We start from the raw sequence: 23,943 nt of genomic DNA on the forward strand, positions 1-23,943 counted from the left end.
GGCCCGGCCAAGGAGAAAGTAAAGCTAGAAATAGGTCTCCAGCTGCCTGAAGGAGGAGGAAGGGCAGCAGCCCTTGATTACTCGCAGCAGAAGGTTCTGGAGCTCACGGTTGGCCGTGGTACAGTCTTTGCCCTTGAGGAGTCTAAAAGTTGTGCATATGTAAGAAAGAAGCTTCAAGCTGCAGTGAGTCGGTGGCTCAGTGGGCTTCCCAGCCACCCTGAGGAGCCGCCAAACCCCTGTTCCTGCCCTGGAGGATAGCAGGCCTGGTTCTGAGTATCTGCAGGCTGCTCTGATGGCCACAGGAGAGCGGTGCTTGTGTATGCCTTCCCCAGGTGAAGGCACCAAGGGGGGCGATGAGGAAGGACATTCCAGAGGGGCGTCATGTAGTCATGTACGGAGCAGTGGAGTGTGGGTGTGGCAAGTACAGTCAACGGAATAGGACCCTCCGGGAAGGGCAGAGAGCTGACTCTCGAAGGACAAGAGGGCTGGGCATGGTAGTGCACACCTTTGATCCCAGCATGCAGGAGGCAGAGGCAGGAGGATCTCTGTGAGTTCAAAGCTGCTCGTCTCATAGTGAGCTCCACCACTACACGGAGAGACCCTGTCTCAAAAACACCACTGAGAGAAAAAAAAGGGGACGAGGAGGAGATAGGGACGCAGACGTCAGTGGCCTGTGTACTGGACCCTCGAGTTTGTGCTTCCTGTGAGGGCCGAGCTCACTCGAGGGATTTCTAGCAGGTCAGCACGCCATGTTGGAAGCATGCTGAGGTTGACAGGTGCCTGTCACCGTTGGATTAGAGGCTTAGACGTTACCTCTGCTAACAGGCAAGTCTAAGACATAGGGTGCCTTCCAGGTGGCACTGCCAGGATGTCCTTTGACCCCGATGGAGAACTTTGGTAAGGCTCATAGCATGAGGCTCTTCCCATAGATCTTTCTGGCCGTGATGAAATGCTGTATACCCTGACCACTGACCTACAATCCCAGCACAAAAACCAAACAGAAGAAGATGCCTTGGAGGTCCTGACCTGGCTTCCTGTAGGTTTTGCCCAGCCTGGCCCCAGAAGGCCCTCTCCCGCTTCCTGTATTCCAGAATCTGTAGGAATGTTCGCTGAGTTCGGACACTGTCCACATCATCTGCTCCTTGGCAGTGTGACTTCAGGCTTGTCTGTCCCCCTCGGTTCTGGCCACTCCGATGGCCCCAGGCCTACATATAGCCTTTCTCATCCAGCTGGGATATGGTGGTAGTGAGGAGAGTTCTGGCTGCTGCTACTGCCCCAGGCAGCAAGGGGAGCCAACTTCCCTGTGCCTCATCCTCCAGCAGGGTCAGGTGCTGGGCGGGCAGGCAGGCAGGCGGGTGGAGGTTATGGGATCTTCCAGCTCCCAGAAGTACAGGTTTCCCCAAAGGTAAATGTGTTTGAGGCCTTGCTTATGACGTCTGCAAACTTGGTCAGCCGTTGCCTCTAGTTCCTTAAAATTCCTCCAAGGCACACAGTGGCTAAGTGCCTGAGATAGGGACCGGATGGGGAAGCAGAGGGTATCAGGAAGTCCCCAGATGCTGGCCTGCCTTTGGGAGTGAGGGTCACGCGCCACTGGACTTCAGAAGGTGGACAGCTTCGAATTATATCCTCCAGCTTCTGGCTGATACCAAAACAGCCCTGCCCCCCAATGCCATGAATGGAGTAGGTGTTCACACAAGCCTGCTGTATGGGGCCTGGGCCTGAAGCTGACAAAACCGAAGATCCAAGAGACCTAAAGTACACACACAAAAGCCACTGGAGGCAGAGCCCGATGCAGCATGGCCCGGTGGGACGGGAGGTCAGTCAGGAAGGTCCAAATCCTGACAGTGCTTGGTTCAGGCTGGGTAACTGCAGTCAAGTTCAGGTAGGTGGCCCCAGGAAGGAGTTTGCTGAGAGGATGAGTTTGCTCAGGGATGGCCTCCAGAGTTATGAAGTGACCCTTGCCGCTGCCTCTGGCTCCTTCCTGTGTGTTCTGCCAACCTCCATATTCTCCAGGGTAGTGTCCCAAACTCAGGGCATGGATAGATGACATCTGAGGTAGTCCTGGGCTGGGGGGACAGCAGGCCAGTGGGGAGGGGCAGTGGGCAGGGCTGTGTTGAAGCAGTACCAAGAGCCACCATGGGCTATGCTGATGCTACACGTGTGATACAGACTGACTCAGAGGTCATCTGATATCAAAACTGACCAGCTCCCTCCACCCTCTAGTCTTTCCACCCTAACCCAAGTTCCCAGGACTGCAGCACGCACCAGGGACTGCTCCACACTTCTGCCAGCTAGGCTGCATGTCCTTGACCGCTATCTTACCCCACATAAAACCTCCCCTCCCAGCCACTACTTCCCTCCCCCACTGCTGCCAGTCCTCTGTCTCTCACTTGGGTCTCTACAGGAGCTGCCTGTCGGGGCTGCTTGCCCATGTACAGTCTGTTATTAACCTGGCAGTCAGAAGGAGTCGATTCAGACATCCACAGGATCTTGACGTTCCTCTGCTCTTGTCCTCCTGTGCGCTGAGATTCCTGCTGTAGCTGCTCTGAATCCCCCCACCCCACCCTCACCCCACACTCTCCCCTCAGCACTCAGGTCTGCCATGGGACCTTTGCATCTGCTCCCTTCACGTTCTACGTCTGCAGTTTCACCTTCTTAGGGAGCTTTTTTTTTTTTTTTTTTTTTTAGATTTATTTATTATAAGTACACTGTCTTCAAACACACCAGAAGAGGGCGTCAGACATCATTACAGATGCTTGTGAGCCACCATGTGGTCGCTGGGATTTGAACTCAGGACCTCTGGAAGAGCAGTCAGTGCTCTTAACCACTGAGCCATCTCTCCAGCCCTAGGGAGCTCTTTTTAATGGTTTTATTTCTATTTTATATGCGTTGGTGTTTTGCCTGCTCATAAGTCTGTTCCCGGGGTGGGGAAGGTATCAGATCCCCTAGAACTGGAGTTGTGAGCTGCTGTGTTGGTGCTGGGAGTTGAACCCATGTCCTCTGGGAGAGCAGCGGGTGCTCTAACCACTGAGCCATCTCTCCAGCCTTTTTTTTTTTTTTTTTTTTTTTTTTTTTTTTTTTTTTTTTGGAGCTGGGGACCGAACCCAGGGCCTTGCGCTTCCTAGGCAAGCGCTGTACCACTGAGCTAAATCCCCAGCCCCCTCTCCAGCCTTTCTGATCGCCCTGTTTAAACTCAACACCTCTTCCCCTCTCCCTCCTTCCCACTGGGTTCCCCTTTACTGCGCTCGTTGGCATCTACAGCACTGCCCGTTTCACTACATCCTTACGCCATCAAAAGGAGCAAGGCGGGGCTGGAGTGTGTCGAGGTGGCAGAATGCCTGCCTGCCTGTTGGTGGGAAAGAACATTTGCAACTTAGGTCTCAGGGAGGGGTCAGGACTGGGGAGGACTTCGGCTAGAAGCGGGGAGCGGTGGTGGTCACTGTGATCCACTCGACACCCCGGAAATTGCTACCTCACTTTGAGCAGATTGATCCCTTCTTGACGTCTCTGGGGGCTAACTAAAGCTCTCCATACACCGTTCGCCTCCTAGCTGGCTCCCCGCGGGCCTCAGAATCTGGCCTTTCTTGTGTTCTTGTGGTGCACAGTGGCCTAGCAAGGCCTCTCTTTCCCTCAGGCCTGGCTCCTCCCCCCCCTTCCCCTGTGACACCCTTGTCTCTGGCACCAACAGGAAGTGCTGGCAGCTGATGTGTGCCTGGGAGATAAGGAGTTTTTACCTGGGCAGGAGGTAGGAGGCAGGTTGGCTAGGGTCCCACGACCCAGCCTACAGCTCCAGAGGGTCCTCCGAGGTGACCTCCCCCGATGACACCCTGCTGGGTGGCACCCCTACACCACACTTCTCTTTCCCTGGCACCAGTTGCACGGGACAGACCCAGATGGCTCTTTGGCCTGGGGACAAAGGCCACACTGTGCCTGGCCCTGGGCGGGCCTCAGGCTGGGTCACACTGAGCCTTTCTGTCCCTTTCTGTTGGGGATGAGGGGCAGACAGCACCAAGGTGACAGGCCCTTTTCCTGTCGCCCTTCCCCCTCAGCCCCCAAATCTGAGGAGCTGATTCTCCCAAGGCAACAGTGACAGAGCATCTTGTATCAGAGCTGGGGAACAACCAACCATTCACTGCCCCGAGTGCCCTGTCACACCCAAGACCCTATTGGGTTCAATGCCCTAATTGTCCCCAGCAGAGAGAAGTAGCCACTCTCTGCTCTGATCACCATTCCTGCTGCCTGCTCTCATGTTACCATCAGGAAGTCTATCCTTACGTCTAACCTCCATTCCTCATGCTGTAGTGACAGCCATTTCCTCTTGGCCACTTCTCCAGCAGAGCAGCTGGTTGCTATTGCTGTGCCGTAGCCCTGCACACCACTCAGGTCAAGCCTTGAGCCTAGAGCATGGGCTCCGGTCTGCATGTCCAGCCTTTCCTCTCGGTTCTGACCTCCACTCTGCCCTAGGCCAGCTATTGGCTCTTTGCTCCTAACTGAACCCAAGAGCAGATGGGATTTTGGCTTGGTCCTTGTCTTGAAGAAGTCATCCACCCAGAACAAAAGCCAGGGCGTAAATCATGGCAGCTACTGGGAGATCCCTGAGCTAACAACCCATCACGCAATCCCATAAGCCCACACTGTAGGCTGACGGCAGGGAGAGCTTTTTATTTTTTTTTTTAGACAGCTCTGGTTCCTCCTGGTAGAGCTGAAGCCGTGAGCAGCCAAGTGCATGTGTCCCTGCATCCCTTAGAGTGGCCTTGGCCATGTGCCCCACCACGTGCCCCATGTCCCTTCAGCTATGGTCTCTCTGTCTCTGTCTGTCTTCTCTGTGTGTCTGTCTGTCTGTCTCTCTCTCTCTTTCTGTTTCTCTCTCTCTCTCTCTCTCTCTCTCTCTGTATCTGTCTGTCTCTCTCTCTCTCTCCTTGTGTGTGTGTATCTGTCTGTCTTCTGTCTGTCTCCTTCCTGCGTCCTCTGCAGCTCTGGGGGCTCCCTCCAAACCCAGATGGCAGTTTGAAAGGGTGGGCCGATAGCCCTCACTTGAACACCTGAACCCCAGATCCCGCCAACCATGTCTCTACATGCCGGTTATTGGAGACACTGTCTTAAAAATACATCTTCTGCCTGTCTTGGAGGGACAAGCCTGTAATCCTAGCACTGGAGAGATTGAGGAAGACTGGAAATTCAAGCTAGTCAGGGCTGCATCAAAATAGCCATTGCAAAAGATGAGCGGGCCGGAACCACGGCTCAGTGGTCAAGGCTGCTTGCCGGGCTTCCAGGAGACCTGAGTCCTCTGCCTAGAGCCCGTATCAGACATCTCGCAGATGCCCGTAATTCCAAGTCTAGAGGATCCACCTCCCTCTTCTGGCCCCCAGGGGCACCTGCATCCGCGTGACATATACATATATACATAGGCATACACATAAATTTAAAAAAAATGTCTTGAAGGTGAGGAGGTAGGCATTTTCCTTGCCTACCACTTGTAAGGTCCCAGGTTTGATCCCAAGAGTTCCAGAAGTTGATAGTTTGGATTTTTTTCCCAGTGTTTCTGGTCATCCCAGCATCCAGCACGCCTGGACAACAATGGACATCTACCCGGAGTGATCTCTGCCCTCCCGTCCTGCTGGGAATGAGAGTTACCAGGCAGGGTGTGACAAGACTTCTTGTCACTGAACCCTCTGTCACCTCCACAGAGCCTCCGTGGGTCCTTTCCACTTAGATGCCACACACAAGGGCATGTGGCAGGGGGGCTGTCTTCTGGGAGCCTTCTCCCAGAGTTCTGCAGAGGCAGGCAGAGGCCTTAAGAAGAAATAAAATCAATAGAACTCCAGGGGGGCACCCAGGTGGGCAAGGCAAGGAAGCTGGGAGAGCCTCAGCGGTGCGCCATCATTAACCTGAGTTCCCTGGGAGCAGGGATCTTGTTTGGTTACTGGAACCTAGTGTCGGGCACCGTGCTGCACGCAAGATGCCCCACAGGCGGTGTGCTGAACTGACTCGGACTGCAAGCTGCTCAGCAGAGGAGGGCTCAGCTGGCCGTGTAGACAGAGCCTTCTGCTTGGAAAGGCACAGGCCTGGGTCAGGACAGCCTGGGGGCCCAGCTCAGTTATGGTAGGGACAGCCGGGAACGTGGAGTGCAGGGGAGTGGACCTTTTCAAGGCTCACAGAGGAAGGAGGATATATCTGATCGTTAAGCAAAGCAAACATGTTACTGACCCATAATCCTTTAAACCAGGAGGATTCTGGAGGGGCCTGGTTGCCTTGGCAACTAGGTGCTAGCCAGCCACAGGCCTGAGCATCCTCCAGAAGTGGGTTAGAAGTAGGCCCAGGGAGGAGTGCAGATGGCCCCTCCCAAAACAGGGATGTCTGTTGCCTTCCTGATGCCTTCCTGGCCAGGATGGAGAGGTCAAGGGTTATATAGCCTCTGGTTCCTGCAGCCCCACTGTAAGTAAAGGCATTGGGGGCCCCAGGATGGAGAGATGGCTGTAAAAGATAGCCTATAGCTGGTAGAAGGTAGGCCTATAGGAAAAGCATGATGGCCTATGCCTTTAATCCCAGCATTCAGGAGGCTGAGGGAAGTGGATCTCTGTGAGTTCTAAGCCTGCCTGGTCTATATGAGTTCCAAGCCAGGCAAAGATACACAGTGAGACTATCTCAGAGTAGAGATAGAGGAAGGGGAGAGGGAGGGAGGAAGAGAGAGAGGGGGATAGGGGGCTGGAGAGATGGCTCAGTGGTTAAGGACACTGACTGTTCTTCCAGAGGTCCTGAGTTCAATTCCCAACACCACATGATGGCTCCCAACCATCTGTAATGGGGTCCGATGCCCTCTTTTGGTGTGCGTGAGAGCAGCAACAGTGTATTCATATTCATAAATAAATCAGAGGGGTTGGGGATTTAGCTCAGTGTTAGAGCGCAAGGCCCTGGGTTCAGTCCCCAGCTCCGAAAAAAAAAGAAAAAAAAAAAAAACAAACCAACAAATAAATCAGAGAGAGAGAGAAAATAGAATGAAGTGCCCGCACGTAGAAAGCAGAGTTCAGAGGGCCAGCTCCTGACCCAGTGTCCTCAGCCAAGGGAACCCAGGCTTCCTCAGAGGACTGAGGTGACGGACGGTCCAGCAACATAGGCGTCCCCTTTTCCCATCTGGCTGAGTTTCCCACTCTGTCCCTGACTTGCACACCGCATCTGCAGCACAGGTGGAACTGGGCCATGCATTTACTCTTCCTCCATCTCCTTCCTAAGGACCCAGGATGAGCCAGAGAGGGGACATTCCGGTATCAGTGAAAGAGACCACGGAGTCTGAAACCTGCTGACAGGTGGCCGGCAGCTGCCAGTCGGTTAGACTCCTTCAGAAAGAGCAGATGGCCCGAGGGCCGTGCAGTTCTGACATCCTGCCCTAGAAATCTCTAGACCCCCTGGAGGCTGAATGTCTGGAGTGGCCTCTTGCAAACCTGTAGCTATAGCTATTGATGCCATGATGGCAGGAGAGGGAATATTCATGGTCAGAAGATAGCTGAGGGTCACTGGAGAAGGGAACAGGGTTAGATCCTGCAATCATGGAGCTGTGGCTCTGGTCACGGGAACCTAAGCATGCCACGTGCAGAACCTGGCTCCCATGAGTCCCCTGTCCACATTGCCTTGTTCTCTCCTCTCTGTCCCAGGACCCACCTTGGACCCCTGCTGATCATGAACAAGATGAAGAACTTCAAGCGAAGGCTTTCCCTGTCAGTGCCCCGCCCAGAGACCATTGAGGAGTCATTGACCGAGTTCACCGAGCAGTTCAACCAGCTCCACACTCAGAGGAATGAGGGTGAGGGTCAGGCCACCTAGCTCTTTCCCACCCAGACTCCCTGTGACCACTGCCGACTAGCTGACATTAGGGAGAAGGGGTGGGGTGCTCTGGGCTGGCGACAGACTGTGGAGTGGGAGGTAGGGACTGACACTTGTCCCACTCAGACATGCCACTCAGTCCCGTGAGCTGTAACCAAGCGTGTTCTCGCCCACAGACGGCAGGGACGAACCTGGGCAGCTGTCTCCGGGCGTGCAGTATCAGCAACGGCAGAACCAGCGCCGATTCTCCATGGAGGTGAGGGTGCCCCTTCCAGGCTGCTCAGGTCAGGCATACATCACAGCGGTATATATACATCGCAGGGTGGGTGCAAGTTATTGTGGATAAGTGTGGATTATTCAGCAAGGATATATGCCAAGTGCTAGAGCATTCTTGGTTAGACAATAGACTGTTTTTATTTTTTATTCTTTGGATATCTTTTATTTACATTTCAAATGTTATCCCCTTTCCTGGTTTCCCATCCATAAACCCCCCCTGTCCCATCCCCATTCCCCTTCTTCTATGAGGGTACTCCCCCTCCCCTACACTGGGGGTCCGGCCTTAACAGGACCAAGGGCTTCTCCTTCCATTGGTGCCCAACAAGGCCACCCTCTGCTACATATGCAGCTGGAGCCATGGGTCTGTCCATGTGTACTCTTTGGATGGTGGTTTAGTCCCTGGGAGCTCTGGCTGGTTGGTATTGTTGTTCTAATGGGGTAGCAAACCCCATGTTTTTTTTTAAAATTTATTTTATTCTATGTATATGAGTTACACTGTCACATACACCAGAAGAGGTCATCAGACCCCATTACAGGTGGTTGTGAGCCACCATGTGGTTGCTGAGAGTTGAACTCAGGACCTCTGGAAGAGCAGTCAGTGCTCTTAACCACTGAGCCATCTCTCCGGCCCAAACCCCATGTTTTTATAACCCACATACCCATGCCAAGTATAGGAAAAAATGTGCTTATGAAATTACATTATCTGTGACAGCGTGAGATTTATGTTCTACTGTGGCCCAGAGAGGAGAAGGAACCGTCTAAAGGTCACACAGCAATCCTTGCAGGGCCACAAATGTACACCCTTCAGGTGGTTGTGAGCCTGAGGTCATAGCCTGTGGCTTGGCCTTCCCTATAGGGACAGATAGATCCAGAATGAGAGGCAAGGGCCTCCTGGGGCCAACATGATGTTCCTATCCCATCTGCCACCTCAGGACCTCAACAAGAGGCTCTCTCTGCCCATGGATATCCGCCTGCCCCAGGAATTCCTGCAGAAGCTACAGCTGGAGAACCCAGGGCTGCCCAAACCACTCACCCGAATGTCCCGCCGTGCCTCCCTGGTGAGTCCAAGAGTGTGAGACACCAGTGTGGGAGACACTCCTGGCCTTCTTCGCCCCAGCTGAAGCCTACAGTGGTTTCCAGAAAGCTTCCTATGCCTCTGGCGCCACCTGCTGGCCGCTGAGGATTTTGATAAGTAGTCTAAGTCAAGGAAGGACACACCTGGGCATGGAGCCTACAGTCCCTGAGTCCCCTGGGAGCCCCAGAGTTTCCCCCGCTTAAGACCAATAAACCACTTAACTGGGCTACGTAGTTCCAGGTCAGCCTAGGGCACACTGTAAGGTTCTATCGGAAACAAACAAAACAAAACCAAACCAGGAGTATCTGAATAGGGTTCAAGTTGTGTTTCGCTATGCAGAGATGTGGTTTGAGCATGTGAGCATCTCCGGAGAAGCCCCTGTGTACATCCACAAGTTCAGTAAAGGGAACAAAGTCCAAAGAGCAACCGGACTCACTTTGATGGAGTGAGATAGGCAGTCAGTACTGTGTGTCCAGCCCCTCGGAGAACACTGATTAAGGAAACATTTTCCTGGCCAATGAGAAAAAAAGCCCACACCTCCCCAAAGCGGGGAAACCCCTCAACTCTGGTCATCTATTCCTGCTAGAAGGCCACACAATGTGTTATATAGCACACATATGTTATGTAATGCTTAATAAAAAAATGAAAGACCTCCCAAATAAAATGAAACAATAAGCAAAAAGTCAACCACACAAAAACAAACAAAAGACCCATTGGCCCGCCCACCACAGGCTTTCAGTCCCAGCTGCCCGTTAGGAGCTTCTAGGAAGCCTCTCTGGTGAGTGGGTTTCACATCTTTTTGTGACTCATCCTGACCAGAGCTGGATGAACTGATGGCTGGGGAACTGGGCTCTGAAGTGGACTCCCACATAGTAGAGAATGACGGGCCCTCTCCCGAGGAACTGGTAACCCGAGCTGGCAGGCAGCGAGGTGGCGATGGGCAGGCCCGGCATCTCAGTGTACCTATCTCTGACTCACGGAAGAAGGAGTCCCTATTTCCAGAGGGCCTCCAGCTTTCACGAGGATGAAGGGAGAGGAGAGAAAGAAGGTTTTGAAGCTGTCCTTCTTTGAACTATTAGCCTTGGTTCTTCTCTGTACGATGGGGGCATCTCTCTTCCTTCTCTCCTGGGAACTGGGAGGGAACATTGACTAGGAAGGTCTGCTGGGGCTTTGAATCTCACAGTCTCCCGGGTCTGCTTCCCAGTCAGATATCGGCTTCGGGAAACTGGAAACATACGTGAAACTGGACAAACTGGGGGAGGTAAGAGACCGACGTTGCCCTCTCTGGGCAGCAGGTAGGATGGTTTTGACTCTGTTCTGCCCCTCGTGGCTCCTGACCCATGGAGTCACACTATCCTGGGCAAGCAGCCTGGCCTAGCCTCCAGGGATGTTGTTATATGACCTATGCCCTCCTCTTGAGGACAGAGGTCTCTGCACAGAATCTAGTCTTTCTTCCCCCCCTTCAAGTAGCTATGGTTTGGATTCGAATCTTGTTTCTTCCACTTGCTAGTTCCATGACCTTAGCATGTCCCACGGCCTCTCTTCATGCCTCAGTTTCGTTCTCTGTCAAAGGATGAAAGAACCTACTTTACTGTTGGGGGGACTGAGGGGTACCGGGGGACACACAAGGACACTGTTATTAAGCTGCTTTGGCATCACTGTGTCAGGTTTTGTGGCTGGAATAGGTATAGGTTTATGAGGGGGAAGAATAATCTGTCTCTCGAGAGCCACATTGCCACAAGCTGAGAGCAAGGCTGAGTTACACTAACAGAGAGGTGGCAGGGTGGGAACAGAGCAACAAATGGGCATTCCGTTCCAGCCGGGACCTCGACAGGGATGCTTCAAGAAAAAGCAGGCTTTGGAGCAAACAGATTTGAACAAAGGGAGTAGGGCACCCAGCTTGAATCCCAGCCCAGGCAGAAATGTAAGGGGTGGGGCCGGAGGAGACCGTAAACAGGATGATCTGGGGGCTGACCAGGGATCCCCTGTCCCAGGGCACCTATGCCACCGTCTTCAAGGGACGCAGCAAGCTGACAGAGAACCTCGTGGCCCTGAAGGAGATCCGGTTGGAACACGAGGAAGGGGCGCCCTGCACTGCTATTCGAGAGGGTACAATATCCAGGTCTACACCCTGGGCCTCTGGGACGAAGGGCTCAGCAGCCTGCACCTGGTGGGAACCTGGGTGGAGGGCCATTGCTGGCCCCAGCAAGGGATCGTGGGAGGTACTGGTGGGCCTGGGGACCCAAGGTGGTGGTCCTGTCTCCCCAGTGTCTCTGCTGAAGGACCTGAAACACGCCAATATTGTGACCCTTCATGACCTCATTCACACAGATCGGTCCCTCACCCTGGTGTTTGAGTACCTGGTGAGCTGGACTGAGGCTGGTGGCCTCTTCCCCTGTGGGTGGGTGAAGTGGGGTGGAGAAGAGAGGGAGTGAGGGAGTGGGAGGGATGGGCAAGGGAAGGACCCAAGCCTTTGTTTGCCAGTTAAGTTCTCATTGGGGAAGTGGACCAAGGGTCCAGAGCCAGGGCTTCGTTTCCACCTGAGCCTGGGTCCCCAGCCAGGCAGAGGACAGGACTGAACCTGTCTGTGTATTCCAGGACAGTGACCTGAAACAGTACCTAGACCACTGCGGGAACCTCATGAACATGCACAACGTCAAGGTGAGGTCCTGCAGAGAGAGACCTTAGTATGGCAGCCATCTGCCATGAAGCCCAATTCGGGATGCTCCCCTTGCCAACGTCTGCTGAGGTCACTCTGACCTTCAAATGCAGGGAGGAGGGAAGGGTCAGTCTAGATGCCATTCTGAGCGCCGCAGCCAAGAACAGCCTTACTTGTGTCTAGCTATGGATACAGATCCCTCTGTGACTCTGAATACCAAGCATGAGATTACTTGCCACAGTGAAGAGAGGCTTCTGAGAAGCTAGGAGGGTGGACGGCCACTTCCGGTGACTCAGAACCAAGACATCCCCACCTAGGGGTCCCTCCCTCACTCTACTCTCCCGCTTCACAGCTAGGGACTGCTCCAGCCTCCCCGCACTCATAGCCTCCTCTCCATACATGAGCTCTGCCCCATATGTGATTCTCTGGTGTCTACAGGTCCCGGGCGACCTACGGGGTGGGCAACAGAACCGGGGAGCCTCCCTAGAGACTTGTCCTGGTCCCCGTTCCTGTCTAGTCCGAGACAGAGGCGTAGAGGCTCCCACATGGGACCTGATCCCACACGTTTCTCATTTCTCCTCTCTTCGTCAGATTTTTATGTTCCAGCTGCTCCGGGGTCTGGCCTATTGCCACCGTCGCAAGATCCTACACCGGGACCTGAAGCCCCAGAACCTGCTCATCAATGAGAGGGGGGAACTGAAACTGGCTGACTTTGGTGAGGCTGATGCCAGGGTCAGGGTAAGGGTTGGCAGGTGGGTCTGACTCCTAGGGTGCACAACCTCCTCAGGTGTAGGGGGGTGACTGAGTATGTGATCCTTCAGGACCCTTTAGCAGAGGTTTAGTGACAAGTCTCTTCCTAGGCCTGGCCCGGGCCAAATCAGTGCCTACAAAGACCTACTCCAATGAGGTGGTGACCCTCTGGTACAGGCCCCCAGATGTGTTGCTGGGATCCACAGAGTACTCCACCCCCATCGACATGTGGTGAGTGAGATGCAGACAGGAGTCTAAGGAGAAGGCAGGAGTCTTCATCCTTAGGCTTCACTCCTCCTGCTGTACCACTGTTAGCACGTTAAGTCTCCAGTATATCAGGTTCTCCAAGCTTATAGGGCCTCTAACACTATACTTTTGAGAGGCTTCCCAGGGGGTGGAGGTGGGAGTTACCAGAGGGTAGACAGACGAATCTTCCCCTGGAACATCTTGGAAGGGACATACTATTTTATTGTTAAAATGTATGATTTGGGGGTTGGGGATTTGACTCAGTGGTAGAGCACTTGCCTAGCAACCGCAAGGCCCTGGGTTCGGTCCCCAGCTCCGAAAAAAAAAAAAAAGAAAAGAAAAGAAAAGAAAATGTATGATTTGGTGTGAAATGAAAACCAACTCAACTTTAAAGCCAGCACAGGTGTCTGGCCGAGCCCAAGGCTCCTTAGAGACTGAGAGTATTGAATCTCTCTGACTAGCAGAGTTAAGGGGACTCCAGCCTCACAAAAGAGGGTCCGTAGTGGGAGTCTGGTTGGTTTTACAAGCCCAGATGTGACCACTGGATCCCTCACACAGCACCTCAGTGGGTCCATGCTGAGGCATCCCGTCCCCCCGAGGGGCCAGCCACACAACAGTATAGTATAGAGTTTATTCAGGGCATGGGGAGGGGAGTTAAGAGGGTTGTAGGGCAGAGAGAATAGAGAAGAGGAGATGAGAGGACTCCTGCTAGCCTTAGGAGGCGTGCCTGTGCTTTCCGCCTCACTGTTGCCCTTGCTTCCGCAGGGGCGTGGGCTGCATCCTCTATGAGATGGCCACCGGCAAGCCCCTCTTCCCAGGCTCCACTGTCAAGGAGGAGTTGCACCTCATCTTCCGTCTCCTGGGTTAGTTTCTTTCGGTACTCTTCACTTCGCCGCCAGGGGGCGCCAGAACCTTGTCCATCCAGGAGCACCGAGGCCGGTGCAGGGTGGGGACCTGCTAGCTTTGGCTACTCTTTGCTGTCTTATGTTGCCCTATTGGCCTCAGCCCTTCACTTATACTTCTTACCCGGCCCCCTGTCTCTAGGGACACCTACAGAAGAGTCGTGGCCAGGTGTGACATCCATCTCCGAGTTTCGAGCCTACAACTTCCCCCGGTACCTACCGCAGCCGCTGCTCAGCCACGCTCCCAGGTAGTCCCTTCCCAGGCCCCTTGCTCCCCACTGTGATTTCCCTCCCAGAGGTTCGGGTCCCCAGCTGCCCCTGGCTGTGCCTGTGCCAGCGCCTCCTCCTTGCAGGTTGGATACTGAAGGCATCAACCTCCTGACCAGCCTCCTCCTGGTGAGTTTCCTCCCATCCTACCCAGGCATCGACAACTAAAGAAAGCCAGGCTGGTAGTTCAGACACTACCTGTGACTCTAAAGCATTAGTTTCTGTGCTTGGCACCCAAGGCCTGGTTGGGCATTTCCAGGGGACAGAAGACTTAGTTTTCTCAACTTTGTGACAGATACCAGCACAGGACAAAGGGCTGTTAATGTGCCATCTGCTAATAGAGCTGACACTCAGGGATGGGGCCATGCCCTTTGTGTATCCCATGACATAGTCACTCTCCCAGGAAGCTCTGGTGTCTAAACCCTGGTATCCTAAGGCCTGAGACTGCCTGGTTTGGATCAGATGGGAGCTTCTCCCACCTCAGCCATCTAACGTAGCACAGGAGTTCCATTTTCTAGAAGGTTCTCCAGCAGGGCCCAAGAGCCTACCTACCCTGTGCCTTTCAGTATGAATCCAAGAGTCGCATGTCAGCAGAGGCGGCCCTAAGTCACCCCTACTTCCAGTCTCTCGGGGAACGAGTACACCAGCTCGATGACAGTAAGTGTCCAAAGGATCCGGGCCAGCCAGAACCAGAAGGGGGCAACCAGTATGGGTGGGAGCTACAACAGAGACTGGGGCCTTGGGTCCAGCTGAGTTGTGTTGTAAAAGGATAAAGAGGGGGGGGGAATTATGTTCTATGGGGGTCTGGGGCAAAGGGGGTGCCTCAGTGGGTCCATGCTGAGGCATCCCGTCCCCCCGAGGGGCCAGCCACACAACGGTGTAGTATAGAGTTTATTCAGGGCATGGGGAGGGGAGTTAAGAGGGTTGTGGGGCAGAGAGAATAGAGAAAAGTAGAGGACTAGAGTAGAGGTGGAGTAGAGGCCGGCCATGAGCATGAGGAGAGAAGGGGGGAGGGGAATGGGGAGAGAAGGGACAAAGGGGCAAGAGAGAACAAGAACAAGAGAGTGAGGAGGGGGCAAGCAGCCCCTTTTGTAGTGTCAGGCGTACCTGGCTGTTGCCAGGTAACTGTGGGGGTGGAGCTTAGACAGAATGCTAACATTGTGGGCACATGGTTTCCCCTTCACAGCTCTCATTTGGAGCCCAGGGGGTGGATTCCACCTGAGATGGCAGATCCTCCTGGGCGAGGCTTGACCGGAGGCTGCCTCAGCTCTGTGGGGAGGGTAGGTGTGGAAGAGTGGTTCCACCCAGGTCTCCCCCACCCTCTTCTCTTGCTCAGCTGCCTCCATCTTCTCCCTGAAAGAGATCCAGCTCCAAAAGGACCCAGGCTATCGTGGCCTTGCCTTCCAGCACCCAGGTAGGGCCACTTGTCGCCAACCCTCAGAACCTTTGCTAGAAACAGCCAAGTAGACCACCTTTCCCCCAGCAGAGTCTCGTCCTTGAGAAGAAGATGGGTCCACAGTCTGCCCTTGGGATGGGAAGTCAACACCCCCTCCCCACATAGACTCATGGGAGGTTCCTCCCTCACCCAGTCCTACCCAGATGAAACTGGAGCACTGCCTTTCATAGTAGTCCCAGCAGGAGGACGCCCAGCCCCTGGTGTGCTCTCTGTGAAGACCTTGAGCTCCTGGCCAGTGCGGTCTTTGTCCCTAGCACAGTGGTTCCAATGCATTGTCTCATGCAGTCTTTAAGACACCCTGTGGGGTTGGCACAACACGTCCTCCACCACAGTCAACCTGAGGCCCCTAGATGGGAAGTCACGATTCTGCAAAGCTCACAAGCAACAGAGATGAGACCTGAACTCAGGTGTACGCCCTGGCTTACTGGATCAGAGCCCTTGAAGGACAGGTGTCCCTTTAATCCCCTTCCCACCCCTCTGTTGTCTCCTGGTCCCCTCCATTCTCCAGGGCGAGGGAAGAGCCGGCGACAGAGCATCTTCTAAGCTACCCACCCGGCTGCACGTTGAGGGACGAGAGGCCACGCGGAACATGAATTCAGGAAGTGTGGGGCCTGTGTGGCCATCAGAGGGCTGAACAATGAATGCCTATGGCCAGTCTGGAGGACCACTCAGCAGCCCTGTTGGTAGCATTTGCTTCCTTCCCTTGCTTGCCACACAGCTCTGCGGTGGCCTCTGCCTGGACACCAATCCCTTGTCACCCACTGTGGGATGGGGCATGAGCTGCTTCCCTGGGAGGAAGTGAGGGTCAAGGAGGGACCCGGGACCCTTTCCCAGTGGACGTGCAGGAGGAGGTGGGGGCCCTGGCCCTGCTGGCTCATCAGCTTGACAAACCCCCTTCTTATTGCTTGGACCCTTACTTCATCTTCTTCCCCCCATGAGGAGGAAGAATATGGCACCTTACCTGGGACCCTGGAATTGCACCCATGTGTGTGCTGACCCCACCCAAAGGCAGATGTCCCCAAAGCATCAGAAAAAGTAGTGCCTCCTCTTGTCGCCACCCCCACCATGCTGTTGTCCCCTCCTTGCCAGAAGCCCTGTGCCCTCTGGCTTGCACCAAGGCTAAAAAGCACAAGCTTGCTTCCCGTGTCCAACTGCATCCGGAAGTGTCCCGTGCTCCGAGATGTACTCCTGCCACCTCAGCCAGCCCCGTGCCCATCCCCCAGTCTGGAAAGGGTTGCCTTAAACTGGCAGGTGGTCGAGTGCGCTGTGTCCTTGGAACTCTGACCTATGTCCCTCTTCCCTAAGCCATTCCCGTGGGTGTTATCATCCCTGAGGGCTGATAAGTCAACCCTGTCTCAGGGTCCTGAGGCTGGCACCCAGATAGGCAAGGTCACCTTGACACTGGTACCAGAGTAACCTTGGCTCTTTAGGGCTGGTGCAGCCTCTCCCCCATCCCCCACCTCCTTCCCAGCCCTGTCCACCTGACCCTGGCACCGACCTCCACAGAGAGGGTGGGGAGGGCGTCGGCACCACAGCCTAAGCTGGAGAGAGGTGAGGTTGCAGCAGGTTTGATCCTGACAGCCTCATCCTACATTCCCAGGGAAGGCACCCTTCCTCTGTACTCCCCTCCTGTTCTAGGGTCTCCCCAACATTTGGCTGAACTTGAAGGGCAAAGGTCAAAGGGAGGTCAAGCTCCATGCCCATCCTAACCCCTTGGAGCCTGGGTTCTCCCTAACCCCCTTTCCCACTGACTGTGAATGTCGTGACTCAGAGCAAAGACAGAGAATATATTTAATTCATGTTGTACAAAAAGAAGTGAGCAGTTTCATTCAGAAAAGGCCACTGATAGGACAAGGTCAGAGACAGAGGACTGACGACTCGAGGTGTCTGGGTTTGCTGAGACATACATATAAACGGTTAACGAGAGTCTGGTCTCTGCACATCTCTGTGCCTGCCCTGGGGTGGGGCTGGGGGGACTCTGGTAACCGCCATGCTACCTATGAGGTCATAACAACTCTGGTAAAGGCTACCAAGGGTCATGGGTAAGACAGAAACCGCCTGGGCATTGGTGTTCTGTCCTGCCCTTGGTTTAGGGTGTGCCTGTGGTGACCAATGAGGATAGCCCTGAGGGAATCCTGAGGAGGGGTGTGGGCTCCGGACTCCATGGATCACTCTGCCAAAACCACGTGGCTCCTTGGCTTCTTGGGATGGGAGGGGCACAGAGATACAGAGAGTGCTAGGCCAGGTTTAATGGTGTATACCTTTAATCTCAGCACTAAGGAAGCAGAGACCACTGGGGAGAGACATGCCCCCTCCCCGTCTGCCTGTCTCTGTGTCTGTCTGTCTGTCTGTGTATGTGTCTATCTTCTATCTGTCTCTCTCTCTCTGAGGTAGGGGGAGCAGGGGCAGGGATAACTTGTAAGTTGGTATTGAAGTAGCCATGGCCAGAGCAGTAGTGAGCGCAGAACTAGTTCTAGTTCACCTCCTGCTGCTCTCAGAACACCTCCCTCATATCTGGCTGCACCTCCAGTCACACAGCTCGAGAATCGAGTATCAAGAATCCAGCCATTTGCCAACGCACGGCTCAAAGCTGTTCTGAGACCATACAGAATGCCAAGCCCTAAGGCATGCCTCCTGGCCTTACCTGTTCTGTGGCGCTCTTGCTTCCTCCACAAAAGCCCTGGGAGTTGGAGTGGGGCAGGGCTTGGTCCTTGGCCTCACACCACTTCCCCACACTAGTCCTCTTCAAAGCGTCAGAGTGTGGAACCTCTTAAGCAACAACTAGTGATTCCTATAAGGGAAAGGAAACATGCAGGCTGGGATCCAGTGAGAAGATGACTCCATGCAGCCCGGACACTAAGTGCCTCCCCTTTGCCCTCTGCCCTCTGCCCCCTGCCCCCTGCCCCCTACCCTGTGCCCACCTGCAATGTCTGGACTCATCTCATCAAATCTCCACTACAACCTCTTCCTCATATATAAACACTTGAGACCCCGGGGCTTGAAGGGTCTGGCCTCAGGTCACATAACAAATTAGAATCCCAAGTCTGTTAAGACCTGAGGACATGGCTCTGTGGCACAGGCCTTGCCTGCTGTGTACAAAGTCCCAGAGTACTGTAAGCCCCCAAGTTCCCTCCTCAGCACCAGGAAAAAACAAATCAACAGCAACAAACCTTCCCAGCATTCCAGAGCCCTGGATTTGTGTGTGGCCCAGCCTTCCTAGTCTTCAGGGAGGAGAGGGTAGAGGGAAGGGAACATGTAAACAGTGAGGCCGGGGAAGCCGGAAACAAGAGAAGGAAAAGCAGAGTTTGCAGCCTCCTGGAGCAGCACTGTGAAGGCCCACGATTATACCGCAGGCCTACTGTGTGCAGATGCAGCTGCGTCTTCCAGAACCTTCCTGTGCCGCTGTCCCTGTGCTTTGGCTCTGGTTGTGGGGAGACAGGGGGAGGTGCCTGGGTCAGGGAACTTTCAACCTAGAATGCTGCTGACCTGTGGGGTGGGGAGGGCAGGGGTTTAGACCTGAAGGACAGGCTAACTCCAGGCTTGCATGGACCCAGGAGACAGGAAGGCTCTGGAGAGGAGAGCTGGATAAAGGAGGCAGGGCTGCGCTCTGAGCTGCCAGGGCTGATGGGCTGCAGGAGCCACTGCTAGTGCCCTAGGGACCAAGCTGAGCTACAGCCCAGCCCTGGGCCTTGGAGCCCTGGTTCCTGGTACACAGAAGTCATTTCCTGATAAGTGTACCACTCTCCTAAACAGAAGCCTTTCTGCTGGAGTCCCTGGTGAGTCATTGTCCCTTCTGGCATGACATTTTCTGTCCTTGATGTTAGGTCAGGAGTGCCGAGAGCCCCATCTGACCTTCCCTCTCCTGTGCCCACTTATAGCTGCTGACCAGAAGGCCCTGATTGTAGATTCTTGCAGAGCAGGGCCCATGTTCCCACGGATAGACCTAGGGTTGGGTGGCTCTGCCTGTCCCACTCTTCCAGGTACCATAGGCCTCTCCTACAGAATCCATCCCCAGGTTCTGTCAACCTTCTAAGCCGGAAGCTCCTTGGGCCTGATGACTCCTCACAGACTCAGACACCCTTCTTCGTGTCTCCAAACCACAGCCCTGAAGTATGGAGCTGGGGGGTCAGAGCTGATGCCTGGAAAACCCCTTTCTTCCTCCTTCAAAGCAGTTTGGCTGCTTATGGTCCATTTTTCTTCACCTTTGTTTGGACACTTGCTTCCAATTTAGAACTCCAGAACCCGCTCTGTACAGAGCAAATCATCAACATAGACATAGGTCACCTGCTGGGCACCAGGACAGGTCAGGTACAAGACACTCCTCCTTGCTTCTGATAGCTCAGACCTGAGGGTCCAGGTGGCCTTTGTCAGGCACCGTGTGCCAGGCAGTGTGCTTGCCTCTCTGTATGAGTTTTGCCCAGCTGGGCACGGGGGCCAGAAGTTCAATGAAATGAGCTACAGCTACACCCAGGGAGGGCAGGGGTGGTCATGCTGATGTGGCCAGAGGTCTCTGATAGCGTCAGGGGAAGTAGGAAGGGTAGATAATGGAGGAACTGGGTGGACAGCCAGGGGTAGAATATTCTCGCAGAAGTCTTGAGGAACATGTGCTTGAAACTGAGCAAGGCACACAGAGACTGGAGCAGAACAACTCCAACAGTGCCAGAAGGCCACTGTCCTCTGCTCCAAGGGGCCCTACCTTCACCCATTTCTCCCTCCCCTTCCCAGCCCTACCACCCCTCACCAACTTAAAAGGGCCCCGTTCCCTGCTCTACCTATTATGACAATGGCTGGTGACATTGCTGGTGCTCAGTAGCTGGCTGTAGACGAGTGTATCAACTTTCCTCAGACAGACAGGCCAGGGCACACCGGTACAGTGACGAGATGTGACACCACTGGTCACATCCCTCCATATTAGATGTCTGCTTTGGCCTTCCTCCTCCGCCACTCTGGGGCGCTAGGTCCTGAGCGACTGAGTAGCTCTCGGATAACCAGTCTTAGCCTCGTTTCCTGTCGCTGTGATAAAATATCCTGACAAAAGTAACTCAGGGGAGACACAGCTTCGGCTCACAGCGATATAGTCCCTCACACAGGAAAACCAAGGTGGTGGGAGGTCGGAGTGACTGCTGCCCACCTCACATCCACAAGCAGGGAGCAGAGCTTGATGAATGCCTGCACCCCTCCCAGTTTCTCTTTCTTGTACCACTTTGAGGATGGTTCCCCTCCTCAGTTAACCTATCATCAGTCACTCTCAGGCATGCCAGAGGCTAAGTAGTCCATCACAGGTGTGCCTGGAGGTTTGTCTCCCAGGTTATGCCAGGCTGACAACACTAACGACCGCGATCCTGCCCTTTGTCAAACTGACACTCAAACACATCACTTATGCCATAACCCTTCTGTAATCTCAAGATCATTTTTTTAAAGACTTATTTACTTATTATATATGTCACTGTCTTCAGACACACCAGAAGAGGGCATCAGATCCCATTACAGATGGTTGTGAGCCACCATGTGGTTGCTGGGAATTGAACTCAGGACCTCTGGAAGAGCAGTCCGTGTTCTTAACCACCGAGCCATCTCTCCAGTCCTCAAGATCATTTTATAATACAACCGCTCCCTCACCACTTAGTCCAACTTCAAAAGCCTCCTAGTCTTTAATAACTTTAACATTTTTTAATGTATGAGTGCTCTATCTGCATGTACACTTACATGCCAGAAGAGGGCATCAGACTTCTTTATAGATGGTCATGGGCCACCATGTGGTTGCTGGGAATTGAACTCAGGACCTCTGGAAGAGCAGACAGTGCTCCTAACCGATGAGTCATCTCACTAGCCCCCAATTTTAACACCTTTAAGAAGTCCAAACTTCACGTTTCAATCAGACCCAAAGCAATCTCTTATATGTGAGTTCCTATGAAATAAAAGTTACATGCCAGGGACCAGCCTCAGCTTCAAGAGGGGTTCTAAGAAAAGGGGTGGGTGTCTGGGAGCAGCAAAACAAATCATGGGTCCAAGCTGGTTGTCTATGTCCTGCTCAAGGCAGCTTTCCAGATGGCTTTCTCTCTGTTCTGCTTTCTCTCTGGAGATCTCCAGACAGCTCTCCCTCTCTGTTTTCTGCTTGAGACAGTTCTCCGAGCAGTTCTCTCTTCCTATTCTAAAAAATTTTCTGGTTAGCTCATCTCTTGCAGATCATAATCCCAGTCCTTTATTTTGCATTTCAACCCAGTCGTTTACTCCAGGTCCCCTTTTTTGACCCAGCCCTTGGATTTGGAGAAGATGGGAAGCACATTTTTTTTTAAACATTGCAAAAGAATTCAAAGATCTGCCTGCCTCTGTTAAGCACAGACAATAAACTAGCTGAGTGGGACCCTGCCCTGAAATAGTTGATTAGTTGATTCTTTTTTTTTTTTTTTTCCCAGAGCTGAGGACCGAACCCAGGGCCTTGCGCTTACTAGGCAAGCGCTCTATCACTGAGCTAAATCCCCAACCCGACCCTGCCCTGAAATTACCATTTCTACCATGCCTGGGCCTAGCCTTGCTCTGTCCCAGGCCAACTCTGAACTCAGGAATCTGTCTGCCTTTGTAAGCATAAAAACTTAGCTGAGTAGGATCTCCTGTGATCATCACTCCCTAAATCTCTTTTTCTCCTCCCTTAGTACCTTTATAACTAGCTGGTTCACAGTGCAGCTGCCTCTGTTCCTTTAGATTTGTGAAGCCCCCTCATATAATTCATATTGCATCTTTTATTTTTGCATAGTTGAGAACTATGAGTTTTAAAAACTCATGATTTTAGAGTTCTTTTCCACAGCCTTAAGGACTGTCCTGAAGGTCCCAGTGTTTACCATTTTGCTGAACATTACCCATAGTCTGTCTGTGATTATCATGGAAGCCATGTCATTCCACCCCCACCAAGGCTATGCCAGACCCATACTTCTAACACACGATGGCACAGAGTTAACATTCCTATCCCCAAAGAGAAGAACCAGGAATGATCAGAACAAAGAAAGACCCAGACAACAAATTCTCAGTTGCATAAGTCTGTGTCTAGGACTTGAGGTTCCTAATGAAGTCAACTGGGCCGCTAAGGGGCTGGGTAGCCCTCCATCCCTCCATATCTGACACCTGTAGCACAGAATTCTCTCTTGAGTCAGCCCCACTCTGCATGCAGGTTTCCTCAGTGGACAGCCCACATTTCTGGCATCTCCAGTATTCTGTGATCTCCATAGCAACTTAGGCGTCACCTTCACTATCTCACACAGTTGACGAGCAGGGACTAGGACTCTGCCACATGTCTCCTGGCCCCAGCTGCTCTCTGTAAAAGTGGAGCAAGATTCCATGGCTTCCCTGATCTTGTACCTTCTGTATTCGAGGGGGCACAGTAAAGAAACTGCAGACACGGGGCTGGGGATTTAGCTCAGTGGTAGAGCGCTTGCCTAGGAAGCGCAAGGCCCTGGGTTGGGTCCCCAGCTCCGAAAAAAAGAACAACAAAAAAAAAAAAGAAACTGCAGACACGACTACTCCATGATGATATGGTTAAGGTTTTTACTGTAGATAAAGGAAGGAAAATGTCCAAAGGCATTCTGGAGAGTTCAGAGCAGAGAAAGACAGACTTAACAGAGCCAGCAGACTCGACATGGCCAAGAGATAGAGAACAGCAGAGCGAGAGAGAGAGAGAGAGAGAGAGAGAGAGAGAGAGAGAGAGAGAGAGAGAGAGAGAGAGAATAATATAGTAAGAATAGTCTGACTATAAGGGTGAGTAACTATGAGCTGAGGGAGTATAGGGCAGGGGCGGAGATGAGAAGGGCCGGGATGCTAGTCTAAACTTTGAAATATGTTAACCGCGGGTCTGGAGAGATGGCTCAGTGGTTAAGAGCCCCAAATGCTCTTCCAGAGGTCCTGAGTTCAGTTCCCAGCAACCACATGGTGGCTCACAACCATCTGTAATGAGATCTGATGCCCTCTTCTGGTGTATCTGAAGACAGCTACAGTGTACTGATATATAATAAATGAATAAATCTTAAAAAAAAAAAATATGTTAACTGGTACTTGGGAGACTGAGGAAGCCTGGAGCCCGCATGGGCTTTGAGGTGCTGCTAATAGCACCATGGGGAGCCAGCAATAGGTCCCTTCCACCAGAAGTAGAGGAAATGACTCCTGTGGCAGATGGGAACAGGTCTCACAAGTTCCCAAGGAATTCTGACTTTTATCTAAATGCCAGAGATGCTACAGTCCAGCTTGAGCTCATCTCTGGATATCCACACTGCCTTGTGGAGTTTGGGGAACTGCCCTCCGGACACCTTCCTTATTGTCCCCATGCAGTACAGAGAAGGATGCTCTTCATGGGTGCTGAGCAGTTATAGCAGCTGTCTCAGTACCAGCCTGAAAACTGTCCTGTCTTGAGTTTCTCTGCCAAACAATCCGGTCCATTTTTTTCTTTCTTCTTTTTTTTCGGAGCTGGGGATCGAACCCAGGGCCTTGAGCTTGCTAGGCAAGCGCT

General features: G+C 53.2%; 1 protein-coding gene across 2 annotated transcripts in view; it reads left to right on the top strand.

Moving 5' to 3' along the window:
• Cdk18 (cyclin dependent kinase 18) overlaps positions 1-17,264 on the top strand; it is a 32,958-nt gene extending 15,694 nt beyond the window's left edge. For both annotated transcript variants that reach the window (XM_032915199.1, XM_032915198.1), the window contains exons 2-15: positions 7,650-7,798; positions 7,995-8,074; positions 9,027-9,152; positions 10,374-10,430; positions 11,164-11,532; positions 11,768-11,830; positions 12,420-12,543; positions 12,689-12,809; positions 13,590-13,687; positions 13,869-13,974; positions 14,080-14,122; positions 14,560-14,650; positions 15,330-15,407; positions 15,958-17,264. In XM_032915199.1, the coding sequence (XP_032771090.1) occupies positions 7,675-7,798; positions 7,995-8,074; positions 9,027-9,152; positions 10,374-10,430; positions 11,164-11,532; positions 11,768-11,830; positions 12,420-12,543; positions 12,689-12,809; positions 13,590-13,687; positions 13,869-13,974; positions 14,080-14,122; positions 14,560-14,650; positions 15,330-15,407; positions 15,958-15,992 (1,515 nt within the window). In that variant the 5' untranslated portion in view covers positions 7,650-7,674 and the 3' untranslated portion in view covers positions 15,993-17,264. The remainder of the gene's footprint in view (positions 1-7,649; positions 7,799-7,994; positions 8,075-9,026; positions 9,153-10,373; positions 10,431-11,163; positions 11,533-11,767; positions 11,831-12,419; positions 12,544-12,688; positions 12,810-13,589; positions 13,688-13,868; positions 13,975-14,079; positions 14,123-14,559; positions 14,651-15,329; positions 15,408-15,957) is intronic.
• The last annotated feature ends 6,679 nt before the right edge of the window (positions 17,265-23,943 follow it).

Source organism: Rattus rattus, chromosome 10 (genome assembly GCF_011064425.1).
Source record: "Rattus rattus isolate New Zealand chromosome 10, Rrattus_CSIRO_v1, whole genome shotgun sequence".
NCBI classification, from domain to species: Eukaryota; Metazoa; Chordata; class Mammalia; order Rodentia; family Muridae; genus Rattus; species Rattus rattus.